The 27,295-nt window shown below is 34.1% G+C and overlaps 1 protein-coding gene across 2 annotated transcripts in view; it reads right to left on the reverse strand.

Annotated features, from left to right (window-relative positions):
* The window catches only part of EML4 (EMAP like 4), a 144,855-nt gene that overhangs the window by 9,763 nt on the left and 107,797 nt on the right, over positions 1-27,295 (reverse strand). For both annotated transcript variants that reach the window (XM_026683363.2, XM_087963050.1), the window contains 10 exons: positions 25,832-25,927; positions 24,250-24,384; positions 23,495-23,630; positions 18,314-18,465; positions 16,929-17,054; positions 16,698-16,829; positions 15,735-15,802; positions 8,639-8,727; positions 3,999-4,096; positions 1,724-1,811 (listed from right to left, as the gene is read on the reverse strand). In XM_026683363.2, coding sequence (XP_026539148.2) covers positions 1,724-1,811; positions 3,999-4,096; positions 8,639-8,727; positions 15,735-15,802; positions 16,698-16,829; positions 16,929-17,054; positions 18,314-18,465; positions 23,495-23,630; positions 24,250-24,384; positions 25,832-25,927 — 1,120 coding nt within the window. The remainder of the gene's footprint in view (positions 1-1,723; positions 1,812-3,998; positions 4,097-8,638; positions 8,728-15,734; positions 15,803-16,697; positions 16,830-16,928; positions 17,055-18,313; positions 18,466-23,494; positions 23,631-24,249; positions 24,385-25,831; positions 25,928-27,295) is intronic.

Raw genomic sequence — 27,295 nt, forward strand, 5'->3', positions numbered from 1 at the left:
TGTGTATTTCTGTGGAAGCTTATTTCCTATCGAATACCCTTCACTTTGAAGTTTGCCAGGCCTTTACACTCTTAACATTTGGCTTTTCCCTCTAAGCCTTGAGATAGGGAGAAGTGGTGGACGATTAAATGAGGGACTGCATGTGGAAGCTTAATGTTAGTGCCAGGCTTTTAATGTTTGTAGTTTTAATACATATATGTATTGTGTTGTTTTATATGCAGATGTTGTTTTAATTCTTGATCAGCAGCTGCCCAGACTTTGATATAAGATGGGTAGCTATATATAGCTTTTAAATAAATAAATCAATATATGGAAATAATTAAAATTACTGCTAAGACAAGTCATGTTCAAATTGAACTTGACTCCTGCTAGTTACGTAGATATGCATGATTTCTTATTGCCTTCTTTTGGAAGTTTTATTTTTGGCTAGAAAAATCTAGCAATCTTAATCTCCTTCAATTTACAGTCAAAAGCAGGAACACTTGAATGAAATGTTGTTTTATAATTTGTATGCAAATCCACTTTAAATTGGGCCAGAATTGAATAACTCACATCCTGCTTGTATTTCATAAGCCATTATTCTTCGCTACTACAGAGTAATAATTTATAAAAGACAGCAGAGATGTTTATTGAACCCTGGGGCTCTTCGTAAGAGTTTATTGTTACCTCATCATTAATCAGTCTTATTCTGATTAATAATATTCATATCCCGGAGAGCGCCAAGCTAATTTCAAGTATACCATAATTGTTCAAGATATTTTAACTTACAATTTGTCTTTCAGGTCTATAATAAGCATTATTTTGGTAATATAAAAGAAAATCCGGCAAGTTGTGACAATTTGGCTGAATATAGTCTGCTAGTCATGGTTTTTCCTAGGTTAGGTATCCCAAACAAGCAACAAACCTAAAAGATTCTACTACACCACCTTTGGGCTAAGGAAAATAACTTGTTTTGTAGGTCTAATGCACATGGAACCTTTTGAATTCTTAAAATAAAGTTTACTAAAATAAAAGAATATAAATAGTGCTAAAATAATTATTTTAACTATATCAATAAAGAAGAAATTTAATCAAGCAAATATAATATTTTCAAGCTATAACTTATACTGTGACATATCATACCCCAGCACCTCTTTCATAAAGTGTTAATTGATGCCTTTGCAGAGACAGGAGCTATATTTGAAATTAACATTAAGAACAAAATAGCTTTGAATAATATAGAAGATCAGGCTATGTAGAAGGTCAAATTATTATCCTCTGTCAACAAGCATTCCATGTACTGCAAGTTTTTCTTCTTCTTATGATTGTTACCCTGTTTCTCCAACAATACGGCCTCCCCCAATAGGAAGTCCCAGCATGTTTTATAGGCATGAAATGAAATTAAGCCCCTCCCCCCAAAATTAAGGCCTATATTAACACATGCGAAATGGTGGGGAATGGTGGGGGGGGGCTTGCCGTTAGGAAGTACTTTTGTTGCACACCCAGATATGGTGCTGCCTGCGTTGACCCCGATATGAAGTGCCCCACCAACGCCGAGGTCAACTTCCAAGCTGTCGCCGCCTGCCCACTTGAAGATGCAAGGGGGGGGGGGATTAAGTCACCCCCGAAAAGATTACCTAGCTTTTTTTTCGGGGCTCAAAAAAAAAAAAAAGACACGGCCTTATTATATGAGAAACACGGTAGCATTTTTCTAGTATGAAAATAATTGCAATTTTGTACTCACAGTACAATATTTCATAATCTCCTGAGTTGGACATTATGTATTTGTTTTCTGGGGACCAATCAAGGTGTGTAATATAGCTGGAATGTCCCTAAAACAAAAAAGAGATAAAGAAGCTATTAAAATTCCAGCTAAAACAGTGATTTCTCCCTCTTTCACCTTTTATCTCCCCTTTAAAATGTTCAAATAAACAAATCGACATGGTAGTTTATAAAACTAATCCACCAAGTTGTATTTTGATGGGAATGAACTAGAAGCCCATGAATGGATTACAATTACCATAAATCCCAGTCAGCCATGTTGAAATTTAAGCATATGGCAGACAGATGCAAATCCCTGCTTTAATCATTTCATTGTGTGAGATTCCTCCTTCTCAAGTGCAGTGATTTCTCTATACATAACTGATTTAATAGCAAAAGTAAATTGATCTGTCAATCACATCTGAACCTGGGCAAACAAGATTTGATTGAAGATGGAGTGGAAGGCTACAATTTACCCTGCAACTGAAAGGGTGGATATGCAATAACAGAAATGTTCTTTGTGAGCAGTTATGTATATAGAGAGTTTATTTCATGCCAAGGATAATAGGATGCCAAATTCAACTGGTTTACATGAATGAATTTGCTTTTACAATGTCCCCAGGAAACATGCAGTGGTCTCAGAAAAAAGAAGAAAGCACCATCTGTTTTTCTTTTCTCCCCCTGCCCTCCATCTGTTATCCTGAATCTTTAAAAATTGAGAAGCTAGCATTGTAGGCAAGGAGGACATCGCTGGACTTTTGACAGCTGTTAACATTTTTCCAGAATTTGGAAAATAGAAAAAAAGCCAATTTAAAGAGACTCTTTTGAGCAAAAATATCCCTTTGACTAAATAATGTGAGAGTTGAAGATCACATTGTTGAAACAGTCCAAATAGTTTATATCAAATATATATTTCTATAAGCAACTACCATCTCTTCAGTGGCAGTCATAGCAAGAGAGTTATTTTATATTTTATTTCTGACATACCATATGCATATGTGACAAGTACTGGCACTTCACTAATAAAAACTGCACGTACTACATTAAAAACTTTAAACTGAAGGATAGGAGAATGTCAAATTTATGAGGAGAGTGAATAGCATACAGAGTTATTACAAAGTGAAATACTACTATGTCACAATTAAATGTTTACCAGTCACATCTTTTATTATCAGATAAATGTTAATTTTTTATTTTTATTCTGCCAACTATCAGAGTCATAACAGTTTACACTAAAAATATAAAATTAGAGTTTAAAAAGGCAAACTAAACTTCAAAGATCTGGAAAAGCTTAACTCTGTTCCTGCTGCCTGAGTTCTCAGGTGACTTCCGAGCATTGAAAGGTCATACAAAAGATGCTATTCTCTCTATTAATCCATAACTAAGCTCTAAAATTAATACCCAACTCTGTGTGTTTTGTCTAGAAACAAATTTACATACTATTACAAAGAGTGAAAAATATTCCACAGCTCTCGCTCCCTGAAACTTTTTGGAAAAGGCATATCTTGATTAAACTTGGGTTTAAAAATAAAAGGCAGAATAAGCAGATCTCCTTTTACTCTGATTTTCCAAACTAATATATTCACTCTGTTTTTTTTTAATGTGGGGCAATTGTTTAAAATGGAAAAGTTTCTAACCTCTCAATATTTGCATTTCTAGTGTCACTCTAATAAATTATGATAGAGAATTTGAAATGTCAAATTAGCATTCAAAACTGAAAGGTACACGTGCATTCAATTGACACACAAAATTGCTTTTTAACATCCACATGTCCAGAATAATATACCAGTATTTGAACAATGATATACTATATGAAGCTCTGTGGCAGAAAAATGGAACCTGAAAATAGGTTTTGGGGTAAAAATAATAAAACCAACTACCAAAATAATGAGCATGGAAATCATGGAACTCTACCATATTTTACCAGTTAAAAGCAAATTTTGCCTACATTTAAACTGGAAATAATGTTTTGTATGTGTACCTTCATGCCCTAAAAGTAAAAAACACTATATTCTTAAGACAGCTTTAAGAAGTGGCATTTGAGGACACTGTGGTCAAGTGATAAGAACACAATATTAATTAGGAATATTTTAAATAGAAATGTACTGCACCATCAACCATCAGAAATTAAGGTTCAGCATATCACTTACTGACATTAAACAGTTTGGGATCTAGACAGTACCTGGATGAGAAATCTGTATGCATTATACCTTTATTTAGAAAGTTTAAAAAAAGAGTATTCTTTTTACAGTTCTTACAGTGCACTTTCCATATCTGCTGTACTTTCTTCCATTTTCTGTTACAATGTAGAGGTAAATGAAGTTGTCATGGGAACCCACTGCAAGAAACGTACCATCTGTAATGCAAGTTAAAAACAAACTATAATTGGACAGTGCAAAACTCTCAAGCATATCATGTATGAAATAATTGTAGATAATAACAAATAAATAAAAGTTGTAATCCAAAGCATGTACTATTTTTATTTTATCTATTGAAGAAAAATGGTAAGCATTCAGAATATTTTAATTTTCATATAAGACTGTTAACTAGTATGGCTGTTGATAATTATGTACCATCAATGTTATTTTTAGCAACCACATAGATTTTCTCCATGACAATTGGTCCCAAACCTGGACCCATCAACATTGTAACTGAGTTCACCCACCCTACTGTTTATTGTCCTTTATTTCCTTCCACTTTCCCCTGAATTATAGACTTTTTCAGAGAGCTAGATTTTTGCATATGTCCAAAGTATGCAAAAAGTATAATTATTTCAACCTGGTCACTTGTTACTTGAGTATAATCTTCTAACTGTATTCTTAAGAGTCTTCTACAACATCTAAGCTCAAAAACATCAATACTCATTCTATTCTGCTTCTTCAAAGTCTAGAATTGACTCTAGACTAGAGAATGCTCTATCAAAGGAAGGTCATAAAAAAAGACTAGCCCATTGTTTCTTCTCCAATGAAGTGTTATGCTTTCCAAAGACCTTCTACTCAGGGTCAGAGAGAATTGGTAAGCATTATATAAAGTTCCATTTATAGAATTGTTTCTGCCTAATTTTTCAGTATCTCTAGTCTTTGGCCAAATTCTTTTTGTGTTGTGTCATTCAATTCCATAACAAATTGACCAAAGGAGCAATGGGCAGGGAGCAATGGGGTCGAAGTAGGATATCAATGATTTTCTTCTGGTAGAGACTCTCAAGATACAAACTAGCCACCTTCAATGACTTAAAATAAGAATTATCCGGGATTTCCAGTTTGTCGGCTTTGCGGTAGGGATTCGAAGCTGCGCGATCCCTGCCGCGCTAGCCGTTTTGGGGCTCCGATCCGAAAGGGTGCGGAGCAAGGCTGCCTGCAGGGGCAGCTGAAGGTAGGGGATCCAGGAAAGGGTTTGGGGGTGCTGCAGACCCCTCCCTAGCCGGCAGAACCTCCTTTTACCAAGACGGTGCAGCGGCGGTCCGTAATGCCGCCACAAAGAAGCCGGCAGCTGGGCAAGTATGCGCTGGAGGAAGAGGAGAAAGTTTTTAAAAGTGAAAGTCTTCTTGGTCGACCCAGGACTCTAAGATATATTTAATTTAATTCCTGAAAATGATGGCTTTTTGGGTGATTTTTTCCACAAGAGAAAATAAGCGGAAATTTTGAGGTGCTGAAAGGAAAGTTTACTCTCCCCCGACGGAATTAATAAATGGATATTGAGAAACCTGTTTTTTTTCAAGTAAAACTAGCTTTTGGGATAAGTCAGAAGGGAGAGGACAAAAATATATTTATCTGGTTGCACTTTGTTGGAGGAGATGCCTTAAGGATTTGAAAACAGAAATAAAATCTTAATAAGGCTTCAGAACACAGATTTGAATTTTTTTTCTTTGTCTGATACTACCCTGGAAGAGAAAGGGGGTTTTTTGGCTTGGCTTGGATTGATTGAGGATTGTGGACTTTGGGATTGTCTTATTTTTCTTTTGGAATATTTTGGTTGGTGTGAGGAGAAAGAGGGAAAAAAGAAAAGAAAAGATCTACAATGGCTTTTTCCTTTGAGGAACTGAGGGATGAATATGAGCAAACAAAAGCAGCCTGTAAAGATGGTATGGAAAAAGCTTTTCTTTTTTTAGAAATGGCGTTGGTTAACTACGAACAGACAATACAGATGGAAGTAGAAGAACAACAAGAAGAAGATGAAGACGCCATCTTCAATGAACCCCAAAATTCATCTAAGAAAGAAGGAAGGAAGAAAGCGAGGAAAATGAAGGACTTAAGATCTAAAAAAACATTTAAGAAAGAGAAAAATATGATGCAAAATAAATACAATTATAGCAAACAAGAGAAAAAGGGAATACAACAGAGAAGGGATGCCGGCAAGACAGAGGTTAGAAGAAGGGGGGTAGGAAGATTTGGTGGGGGAAGAAAGAAAGGGGAAAGGCGGAGAAAAGCCACAAAGTTTTAAAATTAGATGGGAAAAGAGGAATCTTTTTAGGGATAATGGGTAAAGCATAAATTTTCTTAAAAAAGATTCTGCAAGGTACACAAGATGGTATTGTAACATTTGTATTAGAAATAGAAAATTAGAATGGCTTAAGAGTTAATAAATTAAAATGTTGAAATGTTTAATAATGATTGATTTTAAAATGTAATAAAATATTGAAGGGAAAGGCAATGAGAATGCTATAAGATTTATTATTTAACTACGTATTTAGGAGGATATTATGTATTTAAACATTTTTGATTTTTATTCTGTTTTTATTGTTACTAAAAGTAAAAATTAGTAGATAGAATGTACCAAGCAGAATCAAATTGGGTATTAGGTGTTTATAAATGTTAATCTAATTAATTTAGGGAGAGGATAGAAAGGCATCATGCTCTGATTAGTGATTTCAGGAGAAATTCTTTTTTTCTTTCATTATAAGGAATGAGATAGAGGGATAATAAAAGATGGGCAAAAGATACAAATATAATGATTTAAATTAAGATGGATTGAATAAGATAGAATCATGAAGAGTGAAATGTGTGGAGAAGTTTATATAGAAGATACAGAATGGTAAATAAAATAGGTAATGATCTGTAAGATGAGCATGAATATAATCAAAGCCCATATAAAGAGAGGTACCTGGGGCCAAGTTACTTTACTAAAAGATTTTTATATGTATGTTTGTGTCTGTTTATGTCTTTGAGAGTATTGGTGAAACCTTGTAGAAACATAGAAAGAGAGTGACGATAATCAAGTCAGAAAGAAATAGATGAAATAATATAGAAATGTATTGTATAAGATAAGGTTTTATCTGACTTGTTAAATCTATAATGGAAAAAGGTTCAAATGTGTAATGGTAGATGATGATTTGTTTGTTTTTGAAATTAATAAAACTTGCTTTAAAAAAAAAAAAAAAAGAATTATCCAAAAATAAAATTTACAATGTGCAAGAATTGTTTACAGAGCTACTGAATGGCTTTTAGTGGTAAAAATAAATTTTGCATTTCCCCAATCATAGATATATTTCAAGGATGGTTTCCCATCAACTTGTATAAGCCTGTTCATTCAATAAAATGTCAACTCAGTAATACATTATATGGGATTGGAATATTTCAAGTATCATCTTTTACTATATAAATCAGCTTCTCCACTAAGATCATCTAACAAACCCTATTCTGATTTCCTCTAAAACAGGGAAGACTGAAAATAGAGACTGGGACATTTCTGTGACTATGCTAAGTTTCTGTTCACATTTCACTTTGTCCATATTTGACACACTTAGCAATAAGCTTGACCAGAGTCTTCTGAAGTGCCTTTAAATGATAATTAGTTCAAAAACAACATACGATGATACATAGCTTAATTAAAATAACTCTCAGTGGCTCTTTGAGATTATTCAGACAAAAAGACTCAGTTTCCCCCTACAAAGGCAAAATATCTTAAAAATATCTTTAATGTAACTGCCCTAACAATGCTGCCTACATGATAAAGACAATTCGTTTAACAGGAAATGGTTATGTTTAGGAGTAGACTCACAGAAATCAAGAAAGCAAAGTTAAAGGTATTTTGTTTTGTACATGAATGTGTTTATACATGGCTCTTTTGTAAATGGCTGGATTGATTCTGGATAATTCTGGATTCTGGCCAAATAAAATTGGGATTTTTTGGTTATTCTAGGTTTCAGCTAAGACAGGCTCTGGATGGTCTTTAAACAACAGTTGGACACCTTTTCATTTCTACCTCACAGTGCACTAGCTCACCTGTCAATTGTCTCAATTCTTTCTTTCTCCTTTACAGTCAATGTGCTTGAATTCAAGCATGGCATAACACTGTCAGCCCTTCCCTACTTGCCTTCTTCTTTTCTATTGACACCAGCTATTATCTTTTCCCCCCATTTTCTCCCACCCTGCAGCACTTTTGTTCTAAGCGGAGAGTTAAATGCCAACTTCAGTCAGAAAAAGGTCCAGTTTTTGAACTGCTGCCAGGGCCTGTATCTGCCGGGATACTATTTTCTATGTGAATTTGCATCACTACTTCCTCTATTTAGCTACTATTTAATAAGGTAAGCTGGCAAACAATACTGTTGATTCAGGTGCAGTAAAACCAAAATCAAACAAAAAATCCCCCAATGTTCCACATGGCTTTACTTATTTTATTAAGTAATATTTTTTCAATGTGGAAAAATAATTCCAAAGAAATTAACATAATTTTGTTCTTACTTTTTATATTTTATTTATTTAGCATATAATGTACCATACATGGACTTCTAATAGATATTAACATTTCCCCAAGATTAAAAAAACACAATAAAATGTGAATGTTAAAAAGATCTATATTCAGATACAATGTTGTTCTTACTTAAAACACTCCTTTTTGAATAGATGACAAGTATGAAGAAATGAATAAATGGTTCAAATGTATTAACAGTTCTGCATACCTACTGTGTAGCGCATCACAGAGAGCTGCTCGTTGCCATCTGTATGGATTGAAACCAAATCTCTTGTTTCAGCATCCAAAACAAACCACCTGTGAAGGAGAAATAGAAATGTTCGTGCAAGGTTACTGTGAATTTTATAAAATGACATAACTGGTTTGACTTCTGGTTAAATGTTGCCCTAATAATATATTAATAAATATGTTTTTGTTCACAATCATTTCTAAGACAGTCTTGAATATCTAAAAACAGGGCATATATATTATTAAGTAACCTCTTCTTACGGCCTGGGCCACACTTTTTCTTTAAATATTTACTATTATTTTATACCTAAAGGCTGCAAAAGTTAAAATTGGTGATGTATCCAGATAAAGCACTTTGGGATGATTAAAATGCACAACAGGCCCATTAACCATCTATTAAAAAGCCACTCACTTCAATGACAATAGGTAAGGTTGCCCCTGAATTTTAGTGACTGTATTGGCAATTGAAAAAAATGATCCTGGAACTTGGGGCCTGTGGATTGCTCATCCCTGGCATATACAGATCTGTGATTTTAAGCATAGGCCTGTAATGTTTGTACATAAGATTTATTTAACTTAACCAAATAAGGGCATCAGCATCAAGCAACATGAGCCCCACTGAGGACAATTAAGTACTAAATACTGGGAATTAATAAGAACAGCAACAAGGCACCAGTGTCTTAAAGATGCTTCTCTTCTTTATTTGGCTGTACTAAGGACTCAGTACTACAGATTAGTTTTGAGATCAGATCTTAGAATCACATTTTAAACATTAAAACATAAACAGTTATCAGTAGTAAGAAACGTTCCTCACAAATACCTCCTTAAATCTCAACAATTTTAGTCACATCTGTCAAGAGTAAATTTATCAGCACAACACGGTGGGATACAACATCGTGGAAAGATTCATAATTTTAATGACCTTGAGAATGAACCTAGCATGAGTGTAAGATCTCGGCATAATCACTTTTGCTAGTGTGATGTAAGTTTGATATATCTTTTTTCTATAACTTTTTATGAATTTCATGTTATAGTAGCTGATGATATTATACAAAAAGTACAATTCTTAGCTGATTTCATGGGTAGTTTAAGAACCACAATTAGCAGCATTCTAGACTTTCTGAAATAAACCAATTTATTCCACAAACTTTTTGTACAGGGTCTGCAGTCAAAGATTCAGCAACATTTAAAATATATCATGCCTATGTAACAAACCCTCTAATTAGATTGTTGCAATGGCTACTCAAGCACCAAAATTTCTAAGTAAGAAAAAGCCTGAATTAAAGGTTATGACAAATGAGTTGACTGTAAAGCTCCCATTAGCACTGTCAAGGAAAATAAAATTCCATCTGGTGTGCAGTATATTGCTGTCCCTAATATATCAGTAGTAGCTAGATACAGGCAGCAACATATGAGACAAACATTTAACCCATCTTTTCCTGTGAAACACCCTCTAGCTCACCTCCAGAACTTTCGTTATTTCTGTGGAAATCCTGGGTACTGGTACAAATATCGTGGATGTATTTCAACAGGACAGCACAGATATAACAGCATCTCAGCTACTCTCTTCTCTCTTTCTGGCTCTGAATCCTTTCTTGACTGCACAACAGGAGGAAAAACTATCCTTCATGTCTTAGATACTGGTGCTTCTTATTCTACTGTCACAACTTCAACATTTTCAAAAAATATTTTGTCTTTCCCTGCTGAAATTTCCAATCAGTCTGTTTCTGAGCCATTCACTATCATTATAGAATTTATTTATATTCTCCCAAGTCTCTGTTCTTAGATCTCCTTGGAAGAGATGTGTTATGCAAATTTGGAGCCACTATATATTGCACACCAGATGGAAGGTATTTACATATCACACATCTTTCAGCATCATAAAAAAGCAATGGTTGTACTGGCAATGCCTCTTGGGAGGAAAGCCAACCTGATATGATAATCAAGTTTCAAAGAATTTGTGCACAAAGTATTCTAATAAGGGCTTTAGCCCTTCCTGTGAAGATTCAGACTGACTCAACAAAACAACTGTTCAGTAAAATCCCTTACTCCCAGAAGCTGAGAAAAGAATCAAACTAGTAACTGAAGCACTCTTGGAGCAAGACATTAATAATACTCACTAGAAACTCCTCGAACACTCTAATATTCCATATTGTATTTTTTTTAAAAGTATGTGGGGGGGAAATATTATGTAGTAGCATTTTTCACAAGAGATAGAATGATAAAGTTGTGATTCTTTCCTTTCTAGTGGTATCAAACTCTAGCCGGCACCCCTCCACACATGCTTCTAATTTTCCAGTTGTTGACCTGTTTATTTTTAATTTTTTCTCATCTTGATAATCAGTTACTTTTTGATTCTACTTATAGGGATGCCAATATATATGTACAAATTAACCCAGGGGTATGCCAAGTAGGTTTATTCTCTTGAACTTTACATGATAATTTCATTCTGATTCTTGCTTTGCCTCTTTCTGATTTTTGTCTATTAAAGCTGTCCTTGCCTATTCCCATAGCAGAGATACTCACTTTCCTGGAAATAGATTTTACACCTCAAAAAGTTACCCAAATTTTTATATATTCTTCCAAAAGATTCTGTTGCCATTTTTCATTGGTCTGAAGTTGCAGACTTCTCTTTTCTGGCTTAAAAATGTGTTCTTGTTTCTATTAATACTGTGCGAATTCCTAACTATTCTAAGCCTTTTATCTTCTGCCAGAAAGTGGCTTTGCTCAATTTCTTTCAACACAAAATTATGGTGAACAAAACAGACCACTGCCTTACTAAAGCAAAGCATTAGTTCCTATTGCTGCCACTTTCCCCCATGTCTGTGCACATCAGTGGCTGCTGCTTATTCTGAGGAACTTTCAGCATCCTTTGTCTTGGATCATTAGCTTTTTATTGCTGTACCACATTGTCTGGTATTTATTATCTGTTTTTAGCTTTGTTATCCACTTTTCTTGTTGTGAAATGGGCAGCTGGACGATTTTGATAGATGATAAATAAAAAACCTAATATTTTTCCCTAGGTTTCAAACAGGCCAATATTTGCATGACACACATTCATCATTTGCCTGTCCCTCCCCAAATGCCCACGTGATTGAGGCAAATTAAGTTTAAAAAAAGACTATATTGAAATTCTTTACAAATTGGATTACTAGTGACAGAAGCATCTGCAGGAAGAGATACTGAAGAAATGCTTCCCTAGAAAGTTTCCATAGGTAAATTGGCCAGCTATGGAACAGGAAAGAGAAATGCCAAATGAGTAGACAAATTTTAAAAAGATTATAAGCATGAGGTCACATAGCTAACATGAGATATACATTGCAGAGACTAAGAAAATTTAAGATGTATTTCTGTTCAACTGATACAAGGACTTTGTTATTATTTATCCAATTTATATGCTGCTCATCTCACAGTGTAGTTGTAGTTATTTTGTCAAATGTGCAATATATTAAAACTAATAGGTATGCCAAAACATTTGATTACTCTTCTTAGGAATCCTTACAATGAGCAGGAAATATGAAAAGAATTGAATCAGGAGAAACTGAGTGCTTTAGAATAAAGAAGTGAAAGAAGAATATATATTGTCTTGATATCTTATACAGTGAATATACTTAATGACAAGATAGGAAGATAAAACAGCTGGATTTCATTGAGTGCAAGCTGAAGCCCTATCAATTTGAGGTTGATAGCCAGATGATTAATTTCAGGGTAGAAACTTGCTAATATAGAATAAGGAGATTTATGAAAATAAAAACTGAAAGAGAAAAATCTGGGTTAATGTTAAAAAATAAGACAACCAACCAGCATAAATCCACAGCTGTTGGAAAAGAAATTAAAATGGAAGATAATTTTGCCTTCTTAGGACAATGGGCAGCAAAAATAGATTAATTTTTGGAAATATGACAGTGCTATTCTTAGACATTATGAAAGATAAGGACATTTCTCTAACAAGTATCAGAATAGATGAAATAATTGTCTTTTCAGTGATAATATATGGCTGTGAAAAGTGTGCATTGAGAAGAATAAAAGGAAATAAGACAGACATCTTCATATCATAAATCTGGAGATGGTTACTAAAATTACCATGGACTACAAGAAGAACCAATCAATCTGTCTTGAATAAAATAAAATGCATTGTTCCATAGGAGGAAATTTCAGCATACAGAAACCTCGGGAAAATTGATAGTAGTGGATGATGGACTAGCAAAATGATTATATTGTTTGCTACATTGTGAATCTATGCTGGTATTAAACAAGAAAAATCCAGAGGAAAAAATACTTTATTTACATTCTTATGGATGAATTTCTTGCACATAGAAAATTACTGTGACCCTAGCTCTTGTTTATCAGCAAGCTACCCCAAATGGGATTTTAAGTAACTATGATGGGGGGGGAGTCACTGTGGGAATTAAAAAGTACAGCTAAACAATATCAGATAATGCAATTCCACTTTTCTTAGGCCTATGACATTATCTGTTAATACTAACCATTTTAAATTCATCTTGTAGAAGCCACATTTAAAAAAAAAAAAAACAATCCCAAATCTGTACTCTTAAAAGCCAGGTACTTAGAAAACAGCCTTTTCAAATGGCTTAAAACCAATTTGCAGTTAAAGCTTTTATGTATGAAAAGCATAAAAATGGAAGCAGCTAACATGCTACCACAATTAGTGAATTTGTTGTGTGAAGATGGAGAGAAATAGTGGAAAAATGGCTGAAATGTTTTCTTTATAGAGCAATGAATATTATCACAGAAGGGGAGGGAAGAGGAGGGAAGGGATTTCTATTTAGGGAAATTCAGTACTTCAGCTAGTACAGGGGTGTCAAACTCAAGGCCCGGGGGCTGGATCCGGCCCGCGGGATGCTTATATCTGGCCCACGGGGCTGCCCTGGAAACAGTGAAGAACTGGCCCGCGGTGTCTCTGCCAGTGAAAACGGAGTTTGCGAGGGTCATGTGTGGCTCTCCTGAGCTCCATTTTTTCTGGCAGAGGGTTGCAGGAGGCTGTCACAGGTGAAAATAGAGCTTGGGAGCCCATTTTCTCTGGCAGAGTGCTCTGTGGTGGCAGAGCCATCACAGTCCCCCCGACACGAGTGACATTGAGATGGCCACGCCCACCCTGGCCCCCTGAGATCAAACAGAACCCTGATGCAGCCCTCAATGAAATCGAGTTTGACATCCCATAGCCAGTAAAATGACAATAGGAAATTATACTCAAATTATCTTCCATTTCCTATTTTAAATACTATCAAAATTACTAGAAATATTTTCTGTGCTATCTGCATTAAATTTTGGGTAACTCCAAGTAGGTCTGATGTTAAATTGTATTTACAACATGTAAATACTCTTTTAACAAACATGCAAGCCAGATGACACACAACTGCCATTGATTTTGGATCATCTGGTTCATTTGGAATAAAGAAACACATACTAAAAGTTTTGTGCTAATGAAAATAAAAGAGAATCAGAATCGTGTACACCTAAATTTTGAAATATACCCCAGTCCTCAATCTAGGAGCATGATTGGGACTGGAATTTTCATTCTAAGTTGGTGCAGTTGTACAGCAAATCATCACATGACTGGATCAGACTTTATGACTATTTTTACCACGGCTGATAAGCAAATCATGGAGGTTAAGCGAATCACATGGTCATTAACTGAATTCAACTTCTTCAATTGACTTTATCAGAAGCTGGTTGAGAAAATCAAATATTGTGTAACTGCAACACACTGCAACTGTCATAAGCATAAATCAGTTCTCAATCACCTAAATTGTGATCACGACTGTTGGGGTGATGTAATTTTGAAGATGGTTCATAAGTCATTTTTCCAAGGGCATTGTAACTTGAACTGTTGTTAAACAAATGATCATAAGTCGAGAACTACCTATGTCAATTTACTACCTAAACTTTCTTATTGATAGAATGTAAGCTACAGTATTCCCATGCAAAGCAGTCTCTAGACTAGAAAGCCTAAAGTTTGAATCGGCTAACATTTTCTTCTAAGCAATCCCATACTCATATAGTGCATGACCTTTGAACATTCCTAAATACAGTAGCTGAAATAAAGAAAGCTGAAAGAAATAAAACATACTGTGATTACCCTATGGCTAATTTTGTTACACTCTATATGAGATTTCTTTCTCACTACATTGTTCTCCCAATAGCTTTAGCAAACAGATCCTCTATTCTACTGAGTACTGTATCTTCACAGAATTATGAACAGGCTTCTTATTTTTATGCTATAAAATGTTTTGGAAACTTTTTAACTCCAAAACATATATGATTAGGCCACCATAATGAAAGCATATGTACTATGAAGGTATATAGGAATGAGTTTGGCTTGTTTATTCATAAATATGAATGGACTTGTTCATTTTTAGTATTTTTTGAAAAAAATCTTCCTTCTTGACGCTTCTTCTCTCATGCAAGAATTAACAATTTGAAGTCTTTCAGAAGTTGCTGAATTTAATTTCCAGGATATAAAACATGGAGTTTTTCTTGATTTTGGTGATCAATTAATCGATCAATCAGTCAGCAATCAGTCTTTCACCACTGACCATATTATTGAAGTTTCTAAAATTTAGTGTAGCATTTCCTAACCTTTCTGGATTAGTAGCCTGACAAGAGGAAGGGGGAATGGTTTTGTGTGAGCAGCAGGTGCACATGAGTGCACAGGTTCATTAGTGGCAGGTGCATGTGCCCAGCCCTTGCATGAGTGGGGCTACGACTGCCAGCGCCCACAACTTACACAGCCCAGTTGTGAATACGCCATGGGCCAATTGTGAGCCTCGGCCCACAGGTTGGGGACCTGATTTAGTAGTATCAGAAGAATAGACTCTTTGCCTCATAACTTTTGATGACATTATGATACAATCCACTTGTTCCAGCAAAGCAGGCTTGAATATGGTCAATGCCTGAATAGATAATTACACATGAATCCCATAATCTGCTTTGAGTTCCACAGTGGAAGACACTTGAACAAATATGCTAACTAAATTAACAACAGTAAATCACTATCAAACAGAGAACAATTTCCAGAGGATTATATTTGAATAAAAGCATTATAGGATTTTTACCTTCCTGAGTGGGTTCCTATTGCTACCACTGTACCGCTTGGATGAAAGTCAGCACAATGTCCTGGTTCCTGAAAGACACATGTTGATCTTATGATGTAAGTTTAAATTGAATAATATATACACAGGCAATTATTCACTGGCCTGTCTCACCTGGATTAAGAGAAGTAAATAGGAGCGAATTCCACAGTTCCAGTTTATGAAGGCACATGCTTTGAAATTACTCCACATATGTGGAACATATGTCACCCATTATACTATACTGATTTTAACCTCATGAGCTTAAACTAAATCTATGCAATCTGAAGATCACATCAAAATTTACTAAAACTAATTTAGGGATCAATGCCAAGGCAACTATGAACCATTTTGATAGCATTGTTTTTACTTATCTAATAATTTAGTAAAACATTGCCATTCATCTTCAGTTTAAATAACTAACTAATTACTCTAGGAGACATTTTGCATCATTATAGAATCATTCTCAGCAGGTTTTTCCAGCTAGACCAGCTGGCAGCTAAAAAGACCAAAGGAATTATTCATTCCCACTCCCCTGTGGTTCTTCAGACATAAATTGTGGCCATCCTCCACTGCTAAATCTTTTGAACCTAAGATTCCAAAGAATGACCTTCCATACAAAGCTCATACTTTATTTCTGACTGATAGACCAGAGATGGGCAACCTTTTTCAGCCTGAGGCTGCATTTAATACTTCGTTTTTGTTCCAAAAACTGTAGTGACATGGTAATGATGCAGTGATGTTAAGGAGGAACAGGACATTTTCAGCTCCTTGCTTTCTATGTACAATAAGATATATTAAATCAAAGCTTTTTTAAAAAAACGGAAATGATGCTGTTGTTGCAAAAAACAACAACCCTATTGTTTGATTTTCTCTTAACATAGAATATCTATTTAGAAAATACCCCGTAACTATGCCTAGTATTCTCACAAAGGATGAGGCACATACATCTAGTAGCCTGGTCCATTCAAGAGTGTGGTCCACTGAATTCCACATACAAACTTGACGATCTTGAGCACAAGTTAAGAACAGGTCTTTGAATGGATGTGTTCCCAGGCCCCAGAGTTCATCTGTGTGGCCCTAAAAACACAAGGTTAATGAATGGACAGATATCCATAATTATATAGCAAACAAAATATATCAAACATCTATAAATTTAAAGAGAAGAAAGGGACATACCTGTACTTCCACTTGAAAACCATCATTAAATGTTCCACGCAAAATGAAATTCCTTGATGTCCCAAGAATAAATTGATCAGCTTTGCCTTCTGCTACAGCTCTTATTGTCCCATACTGATCAGGAACCTATGGAAATCATATTTCCTTGAAATCCATTTTATAGATTACAAAGCATAATAATACTCTAAAATACTGAAGGTCACAATCATCTTTCTTTGTGCAAACAAATCTCAAATAGATTCAATGTTTCCTTCATCATCCTTTTATTACTTTTCTTATTTTAATCTCTCTCCTTCTCTTTTCAAAGATATGTGATGTATATTATATGATTTGATTGATAAATATGCATTTTTAAAAAATAATGTTTTGACGTTGTTCTTTCCCTGTTACAATCACTGTTTCCAATCCAGTCTTATTTCAGGGAAGATGGAACTTAGTTTCAAATTTCACTACTTCAAGCACAAAATAATGCTAACTATCATTGCAGCTAGTAAAAGCTACCTCACTAGCTGACTACATATATCAAATTGGCATCTACTTTCTAATTTTATTGGCCATCTTTTTAAAATAACTGTTTTGAAATTATTTCCTTTTCCCTTTAATTGCAGTAAAAAACACCTACAGCAATCACTGTAATAAAATAAACTGCATTTTTGCTAAATTCAAAGTAAAATATCTTTAATATACAATATCTGACAGTTATCAATGTCAGATGAGGGGATTTTCAAAAATGATGTCCTGTACTATTTAGAATTTTAAGGTATGATTTTATTTTTCTTAACATGTCTATATTCTATTTTACGATTTGTAAACTATAATTATTGGGTTTTACTGTTTTTTTGCTTGCTGTCTTACAACTTGTTTTCATTTTGTTTTTTTTGAGTTGGACAATAACTGTAAGAAAGCACAAGAGATCTTTCTATACAGATTACAAAACTTTAAACAAATCCATATTGTTTGTTTTGCTCTCTGTATAGATAAAATGTCAAGTTATTATACCTAATAAATTACCTAATTTCATTACCTAAAATTAATGCAAAAGAACACAACTATTATTGTGTCCCATATGTAAGTTAATACTGAAAGCAATATTTTCCTATACTAATGAGATGGCAATTTATCCCAGATTCCTGCAGAAGAAGAATGTTCTAATCTTAACCTATAAAGAGAATAAAGCTATGAAGAGAGGAGACAGATCTTCTAAGGTTTTTTTAAGCTTCTCTGAAGGAGGATAAAAATCATTACTGTAATGACATAAATAATAAAAATGAGAGAAATTGATGGAATGGTACTTTTGTAATCTAAATTAATGCCTGCTCTTCAGCTTCCTTCATCTCAGCTCAAAAGCAGTTTCCCATTATTTGTTCACCAGTTATTTTTCTTACCTCTATTTCCCTTTCAGCATTCAAGTCATGATCCCACAAAATGATTTTTCTATCCTTTCCACCTCCAGTTAGCAGCATTCCATTCCTCATTTGACAGAGTGTGAACACACTGCCATCATGAGCTTTGATTTGTTTGCTGATTTGATACACACCTGTAATCATGTAAGAAACAGTACAGTGCCAATAGAGCATATTTGCCAACCAGCTTAAAATATTATTTAGATAAATAAGAAATAATTAGTGCTACATGTATCAATAAGAGATGTCTGAAGGAGGGTAGAAGTTCAAGTTGAACAAATTTAGCACTTCTTCAGTTTGGTCAAACTACATCTGAATAACTGCTACATGACGGTCCCCTTATATTAAAAATTAAATTTGATGACTAATTTTTAATAGAAGGTGAAAGAATCAGGAGATTGATATACATGTGTAAATTAAAAAAAGAAAATGAAAATTGAGCTACTGATGCCTACTTCTGTTAGTTAGAAGTCTAAAGAATGTTTTAAAAAATGTGAAATTTCTTCTGGACAGGGCGGCTATAATACATTTTAATAAATAATAATAACAATTCTGCAGACATACTTACATTTACTTAAGAAAAACATTTAAAAACATAGTTGGATGTTTCTGATTACTAAAAGATGGACCCAAGAGGAATTTACCTTTTTTTGGTAAACGGCAACCCCTGATCTTAACTTATGAAAGATATCCCATCCAATAACTGTAAAAACTAACTAGTGAAGAATGTAACTCAACATCTTTATTGTTAATTCAACTTAACAAAAAGAAAATAGCCAATTGCAAGAATAAAAAGAAATGGAAGAACAATACTCAATAATTCATAAACCACAGGAAAGTATTTAGAAAATTTACCCTTGGTCATTTGAATTCTCTGCACTGGTTTTACCCTCTTTTACATGGCGACTATAAGATCTTTACGTGATCAAAAATATACTTCACAGTTAATTCAACTATATTCTTGGTCATCAAAGAAGGAATCAATAGGAAAGAGATAAATTATTGCTCAGTCGCTAAGTTGTGCCCGATTCTTTGTGACCCCATAATCACAGCACATTAGCCCTCCGCCCCATCCTCCACTATATTCAGGAGTCCACCCAAATTCATGTTCATTGGATCGATGTACCCTGCCATCCGAGGGCTATAGCTGATAACGCCATGTGGTGTTTTGCTCTTTGAGTTATCAGAAGATTGCAGGAGCTGGTGTCAACCTAATTACGTGTGTGTGTGTGTGTGTGTGTGTGTGTGTGTGTGTGTGTAGAAGTTCTCAGTTTGGCTTTAATGTACTCAAGCTTGATGCCAATGCTGTAGTTCACCACTTCCTGTCGGGAATGGTGCTTAGCTTCTGCTGTCTCTGGAGGACTTTGCTCCATAGATCAAGTAAAATCTGAAAAGGAAGAGAAGACATTTCCTCTACAACTTAGGAAGAAGTTTTGTGTCCTGCCCTCTAGATGGAAGAGATGGAGTTAACTTCCTTTGCTGTTAGCTCCCTTAGTGCCTTTTCACATATATTCCCAACCTATGTACTTGAAAAGAAAAGGAACTGAAGTTTTATAGCCATAAATTACTACTGACTTCTTTTTTTCTTCAATTTTTTTTCTCGACGGATAGCAGCGATAAAAATGAATATTCTACCGAAACTACCATATTATTTTTCAGACAATTCCTATAAAATTGGATAAGAATTTTTTTCAGGAACTGAATAAAATAGTTGCAAAATTTATATGGTTGGGTAAAAAAGCACAAATAAGTTTAAAGATGTTACAAGATAGTAGAAGTAGAGGCGGCCTTGGACTTCCAAAATGGGAATTATATTACCAAGCAGCAGTTCTATTATGGGTAAAGGAGTGGATAAATTTAAAAAATAAAATAATCTTAGCAATTGAGGGCCACGATCTTCAAGCAGGATGGCATGCCTTTCTATGAGATTAAAAAAAAACAAGACTCATTCATACTTTCACAGACATTTGATAAGGGAATCTCTATTACACACTTGGGAAAAGGTAAAAAAAAATTATATGAAAATACCAAATTGGGCTTCACCTATGGAAGCAATACTATATCCAAATATAAGGGATACAAAAAAATGATTAGATATGAATTATTAGATAATCAGGGGAATCTAAAAACAATTGACAAAAGAACAAGATATAATTATAGATTGGTGGTCATACTTACAAATTCAGACAAAATTTAGAAAAGATTTAGAAGAACAAGGGATAGAAAAGGATTTGCAACCACTGGACCAAATTTTGACAGGCAAGGAGGTAAAATTTATAATAAGAATGTATAATTATTTATTGGAAGTGGAACTAGAAGAAGAAATAGTAAAGGGATAAATGATTGCCTGGGCAAAAAACGTAGGTCACAATATAAATTTAGAGGATTGGAAAAAAATGTGGATTAGTAACTGTAAACTGACATTGTCAACAGCATTTAAAGAAAATCAGTACAAAATGTTTTGTAGATGGCACCTAGCTCCGGCAAGACTGGCTAAAATGTATCCAAATACAAAAGCAGAATGTTGGAAGTGTAAACATAAAGAAGGAACTTTTATCCATATCTGGTGGCAATGCCCAGAAGTTAAAAAATATTGGATGAGGATACAAAGATGGCTATTAGAAATTACAGAACATAAATTAGAACTCAAACTGGAAATATTTTTACTAGGAATAATTAAGGAAAAATTTAGCAAGGTCATCTGATACATCATTATACATATTATAATGGTGGTGAGAAAAGCCTTCGCACAGGGATGGAAAAAAGAAAAGATACCATCTGAAGAAGACCTGATACAAAAAATAATGGACTGTGCGGAAATGGATAAATTCACAGCGGAATTAAAAGGCAAAGATTATTTGGACTATTATGCGGTTTGGGATAGGTGGTACAAATGGGTGGAAGATAGAAATAAGAATTGATATTTAGGTATAAATGGAGATATATGTATTAATAACAACACGAATGCTGTTAATGTAGAGATTTATAATTTTGTTTTTAAAAAATAAAATAAATTACTACTGACTTCTATAGTACCCATATAAGTCAATTTAAAGCTCCAAATTTTGGACACACTTACTTTATATCTAACTTAACATCCAGATTAACTTTGGATTTGAGTCACTAATCATATACTATTAACCAATTTTGATTAAAATAAATATTTGGTCTGAATTATCTCATCTAAGTTTTCCTTTTCAGTGTTTATATGTAACAAACTTCTAATTGTAACATCTATATAAACCATCAACAAATGTGCTGGTTGAAATGGAATTAAGTGTGAGATACAAAAAGAATTAGTGCATAAAGGCTTTGCATATAATGTTTTCTATACATATTTATATTGAGAAATTTCTGAGTAACATTATTAAACTTTAAGATTAATACTTAAAAGGTCATCTACTAGTCATAGTAAATCAGTTATCATTCATTCTAGAACACAAATTAAAAAGCAAATGTATGCTTAACTTCAAAATTTGGTGTAAAAATCCAAGTAAAGTGCAAAATGGATACTTCATTTAGACTATTTTACAAAGATATGCAGTTTTTTTCTAGATGTATGCAGTGAGACATACTTACCATTTGGCCTTATCAAGACCAAATCTTTATTAACCCCATGGTAAATTCATAAAAAGGCCAACTCAACAAAACCTGGATCTATTTAAATATTGTTTTAATTATAAAAAAATTGCTGTATATAATAATGTATTATTTGTTTTTCAGTTATTATAATATTAAATGCACTATCCATGGTATAATTATGCTTTTACATTAGTATTTTCTTTAGAAACAAAGTTCACTGAAAATATACATTTGCAGGTAAAATGTCATGTACTGAAACTGTTTTTTCTGGCATGCCTATTTACAGTCCAGCATTTAAATTAGCTGCCAAAGAAAATAATTATCTTTGGATTTAAGAACTACCTTACAGCTCAGCAGTGCCAGACATGCATTTTCCTGGTTGCTAGTAATAATTCTTTTCTAAAAAAAATTAATTGAAATGAAATATAATCTCTAAAGCATATTTAACTTAAAAGTCAGAACATTAAAATTAAAACAAGGTTTGGTTACAGTAGTTGATGATTGGCCAGGTTAAGTATTGCTGAAATTCTACATTATATTTTTCTCTTTCTTTCAAAGGTTTATTCATATGAAAATTAATATTGATAAAGGAGAATATTTGTAGCTTTGGTTTAAAATGAAGAGTCTTTGCAAGTCAGTAGAATATAAACTGAAAGCAAATACCATGTCTTACTAGCACTGATGATGTTGCCTAATTTGGGTAATGAAATGTTTGCAGAAAACCACCAAGCTCAGAAGAAACAGCATTCTATGAAAATATTTTATCCAATGTTACGATTCATAAGTTAGAAATACTGCATTGCTCAGGCACATTTCTTATTCTAAGTCCTGATCAGCTATAATAGCAAGTTGTATAATCTATTTATATCTATTTATATTTTTCATGAGTTGATAATTATGAATAGCCATATTGAAAAAAGACTGATGATATAACTAATCAAAGATTCTAATAGCATTCAAAATAAAATGCTGTCAGGAAGTCCACAAACAGGACTAGAAGGCAACAGTTTACTGTTGTATCACCTGTCTTTTAAAATATGTATTACTTCCCAGCAACAAATATTCAATGGCAAAGAACAACTTCAGAATTTCTAGATTTGAAACTAGCATGTAAACACCATTAGAAACAGACAGTAATGTAGTAACCTGTAGTTGCAGATTGTAGCCGCAGTTTTTGGCAGCAAGTTTTTAAACTAATTCTAGACTGTTCTTTTTATCTACCCTGATTCTAAAATATTCCTCAATCATATTTCAGTTTGTTCTAGATATTAAAACTAGAAAAGTTTGCTGAGAAATTTATAACTTGAAACAAAATTAATCTAAAATGTTCAGCAGGGATTTAAAATTCTTTTTTGATTACTTTTCATGTACATTCAACTGAAAAACTAGCTATGAAAAGCTAAACACTGATAGAATTTAGTATAGTATAGTATTACATCAATACTTTTGTTGAAAACATAGGCTATCTGCATTCTCAGAAACATACAAACATCATTTGATCTCCAATATTTATTGTATTTTTATTAAACTTGAAATATATTTTCATGATATAGATAAATCTGTAAAGAATAAGTATGATACCTTTTGATCCTTTTCCTAATGTGCCTTCTACAGTAGTTTTGCTCCATATAAGCAATATCCCACCTGAATCACCAGTGAGAACTTCTCCATTGCCTAAAAATGCTAAGCACTGAACAAATTTGGGTTTGTCATATTTCTGAAAAACAAGAGAATATATTTAGGGCTTTCTGTGTGAACTATATATGCATATAACCTCAATTCAAACAGGTTTACTGGGCTTGGGCTTGGTACATTGTCTTATTAGAACATGTTAACATACATATGAATATATTTATGTGTGTCTATTTATATATCTCTATATCTATCTATCTGGATGAGGGTGTATACACCCATATACACACACCAAGAGCCTTGGTGGTGCCGTGATTAGAGTGCAGTACTGCAGGCTACCTCTGCTGACAGCTGTCTGCCTGCAATTTGGCAAGATTGAATCTCACCAGGCTCAAGGTTGAGTCAGCCTTCCATCCTTCCGAGGTGAGGAGGACCCAAATTGTTGGGGGCAATATGCTGACTCTGTTGCTTTTGCTATATACACAAACACACACACATACATGTATACATACATACTGTACACACACACACAGACACACACACAAAAACATTACATGCTATTAAATCTCCTATTTTCTAAGTAAGAATTATTACGAAGAAGAGTCCCTCTAAGTCCTTTTGGGGAAGAATATAATGTAATCAATGTACTTTCAAAAATTCTAATTTACAACTTCAGGAAATTTGCCCAATATAAAGATTCTTACCCCAAATATTCCTTGTTTCCTTGTTAATGAATTTGTATTCCACGTCCAGAAAAAGATATGAGATTTGCCAGATGTTATTATTGTATCTTTATCAGTTGGATGGAAAGCTACTGCCAGGACAACTTCATTTGTAGTCTTTTAAAAGAAAAAAGGGAGTTGTTTTGGTTCTTATAAGTAACTGGAGAACTGCTTATGTACACAGAAACACAAGACACAATAAGGAAGCAGATTTGCTAATTTGCCTTGGCTTTGATTCTGGCCGCTGCCCCTTACACTGATGAGTGTCTTTTGGACTTCTTTTTAGCCCTAGAAGAAGCCTTCACTACAGTGGGGGAAAGGGCCTCTTCATGACCTGATTCCCCTTCCATTATCCTATCTAATAAGGTCTCTAGTCTCTGACAACTTTGTCTCCCCTTCAAAGGCCAGGCAAAACGACAGCGTGCTGTGAGGCCTTTTAGACAGTCAGGAGACCGGTCTACCATGCCCAGCCGTTAGCCCCTATCAGCTGTTCGGCGCAGATTTCAAGGGGTTTCTTTCGGCAGCGCAGGAATAATCTGCAGCTTAAAAGAGAGGAATTGGCCTGGCTGGAGGCAATCGCTACCCTGCCCACTCTCTGCAATCTCTCATGAACTCTGTTGATGGCCGCTTGAGTGCTCTCAGCGCCAGGAGAAATCCCCGGCCCTGGAATCACTCAGGAGGGGGTAAGAGCCCTCCCCACCCCTCGCAGCATCGCTGGCCCCAGGAGCGTAATTCCGACTTTCTTGCTGTTTAAACAAAGTCAGCTTGCCAAACACACGATTCTCAAGCTCTCAAATAAGAGAGGTAGTGAAAACATGACTAACTCTGACGAGGGACTGAGTCAAAAGCTGGGTAACCATGGCAATGGAGGCAAGGCTAACAGCTTGACAGACTCAGTCCCATTACAAAGGAGGCGGAGTCTACCCTGAGCTGGACTCTTGCAGCAGTCTAACGGAGAATACATCCCATTATTTTGATTCATGAATAGAAGCCATAGTTTGTATTTTTTAATTTCATTTCTTTATCATGTCTTTTTCTCACAAATGCTTTTTCCTATTAACTTAAAAAACTAAATTAACTAAGTCTGTTGGGCACTGTCCAAAAACGTCTTTGGTCAGTTGGGCAGCTATATACATATGATTAATAAATAAATAAAATTAAAAACACTTCAGGCATTTGATGGAAGTTTTCCAAGAATGCTTATACTGTTTTAAATCTATAGGTTATTGGGTGTATCCAATTGATGTCTTCTGTCTCTGTTGACAGAAAGCTATTTGGTCCAACTGACAAATTCATTTAGTGGAGTGGAGATATGCTATAAGTTGAGTAATTGTATCACTGGAGTGATACATACCAAAGGCATCGTTTCTTGCTTTAGCCACAACACAAAACTGTACATTCCTCTCTGAAAAATTAGAAAAATTACCAAGGGGGACAATTGAACTTAACATTATTCACATAGCAACTATTTGTTTTGAAATTTTTCAAATTTTCAATAAGATATTACCAAGCAGATTCAATACACTTTGGGCAACTTTGATTAATACATCTAAGCATTATTTACCTTTATCTCTGCTACTTTTGATTTCTTCTGCCAGTCCCAAACAGTCAGCATGTGTTCATTAGAATCATCAACCACACACAAATGTGTACCCGAATCCTTGTAAAGAAGTTTTAAAATTCACGTCATCCTGTTATATAATGTCCTCATATGTTTAAGAATGTTTTCAACCTCATTTTTTATGCATAAAGATAAAATACATACACCAGATGAAGTCATTTTTTAGTCAGCTTTATTTTTAAATTTGACTCTCACCTAAAAGTGAATGTTGATGCAGCTTTTGTTTCAGTCATAGTTCCTTGGAATACTAGTATTATTAGTATAGGTAACAAACAAAGTGATGCGCCATGCATATGCAAATACCTAAATCAAGTGGCTTTGCATTAAGATTGGGTTTATACAAACTTTAATATGAATTACTATCTATGTGTTTTAGAATTATTTCATGATGGGTTAAACCAAACTTTCCCTGCTAGGCAATGATTTATAAAATTCTTCAACTAGACGTAGAAACAATATAGCATGAGAAAAGTCATTCTTTTTTTTTATATTACTCTAATGCCTAAAGTTCACTCTGGTCTTTATAAAATGCAGTTGATCATTTACATTTGAAATGCAGATTTAACAACTGAATGGAATAAAGAATTAGAGTGAACTATTAAGAACTATTAACTATTAGGTAATTGAGACAGTCTGTACAGTCAGTGATAAACAAATGATAAATCAATGATAAAGTATAAGTCCCAAAAACTTCCACAGATTTTATCAATTCAATAAAACATAATTGTGTAATTATTGGCAATGTAGATTAGGAATGGATAATAATATGAAATGCTCATATAAAACTGTAAGAATGATTTATCTTCCTTCCTTCCTTCCTTCCCTCCTTCCTTCCTTCCTTCTTCCCTTCCCTTCTCCTTTTCTGTATTAAACTAGTAAAAGTGAAAAATAGCAAATAATACATTTGTGTCAATAAATTCCAGCACGACATTTGAAAATACATAATTAAAAAAATCACCGCTTAAATGCTCTTTTCCCTTTTCCTATAAAAATACTCATATTGTATAAAGGGAATAAAAAAGACAAAATCAGTAAGTGGAAACTGAATTAAGTGAGTTTCTTTCCTTAAAACTAATGCTCAACTTTTAAACACTATGATGGTATATATTTGATAGAAAAGATGAAAAAATATTTTTGGGCATATGAATAACATAGCATATGAGAAAATTCAGCTCAAATGCCTGTACATGGTTTTTTCAACCTTTTCGTTGTTTTTACTGCCATCCACAATACATTTTTTTCTTATCTTGGCTTTTAATAAATAACATATCTCTTAGTCAGAAACCTTGTAAATATCATGTTATAATCTCAAAACATCAATTTGCAGGGCTTCATACATTTACTAAAATAGTAAATAGTAGCTATTTTTTGTTTCTGCTTCTCCTTAGAGAATACTGTCTACTGTGG

The sequence above is a fragment of the Notechis scutatus genome, chromosome 1, assembly GCF_049901735.1.
Source record: "Notechis scutatus isolate UNSWTSFEM ecotype Mainland chromosome 1, rNotScu1.2, whole genome shotgun sequence".
In the NCBI taxonomy this organism is placed as follows: Eukaryota; Metazoa; Chordata; class Lepidosauria; order Squamata; family Elapidae; genus Notechis; species Notechis scutatus.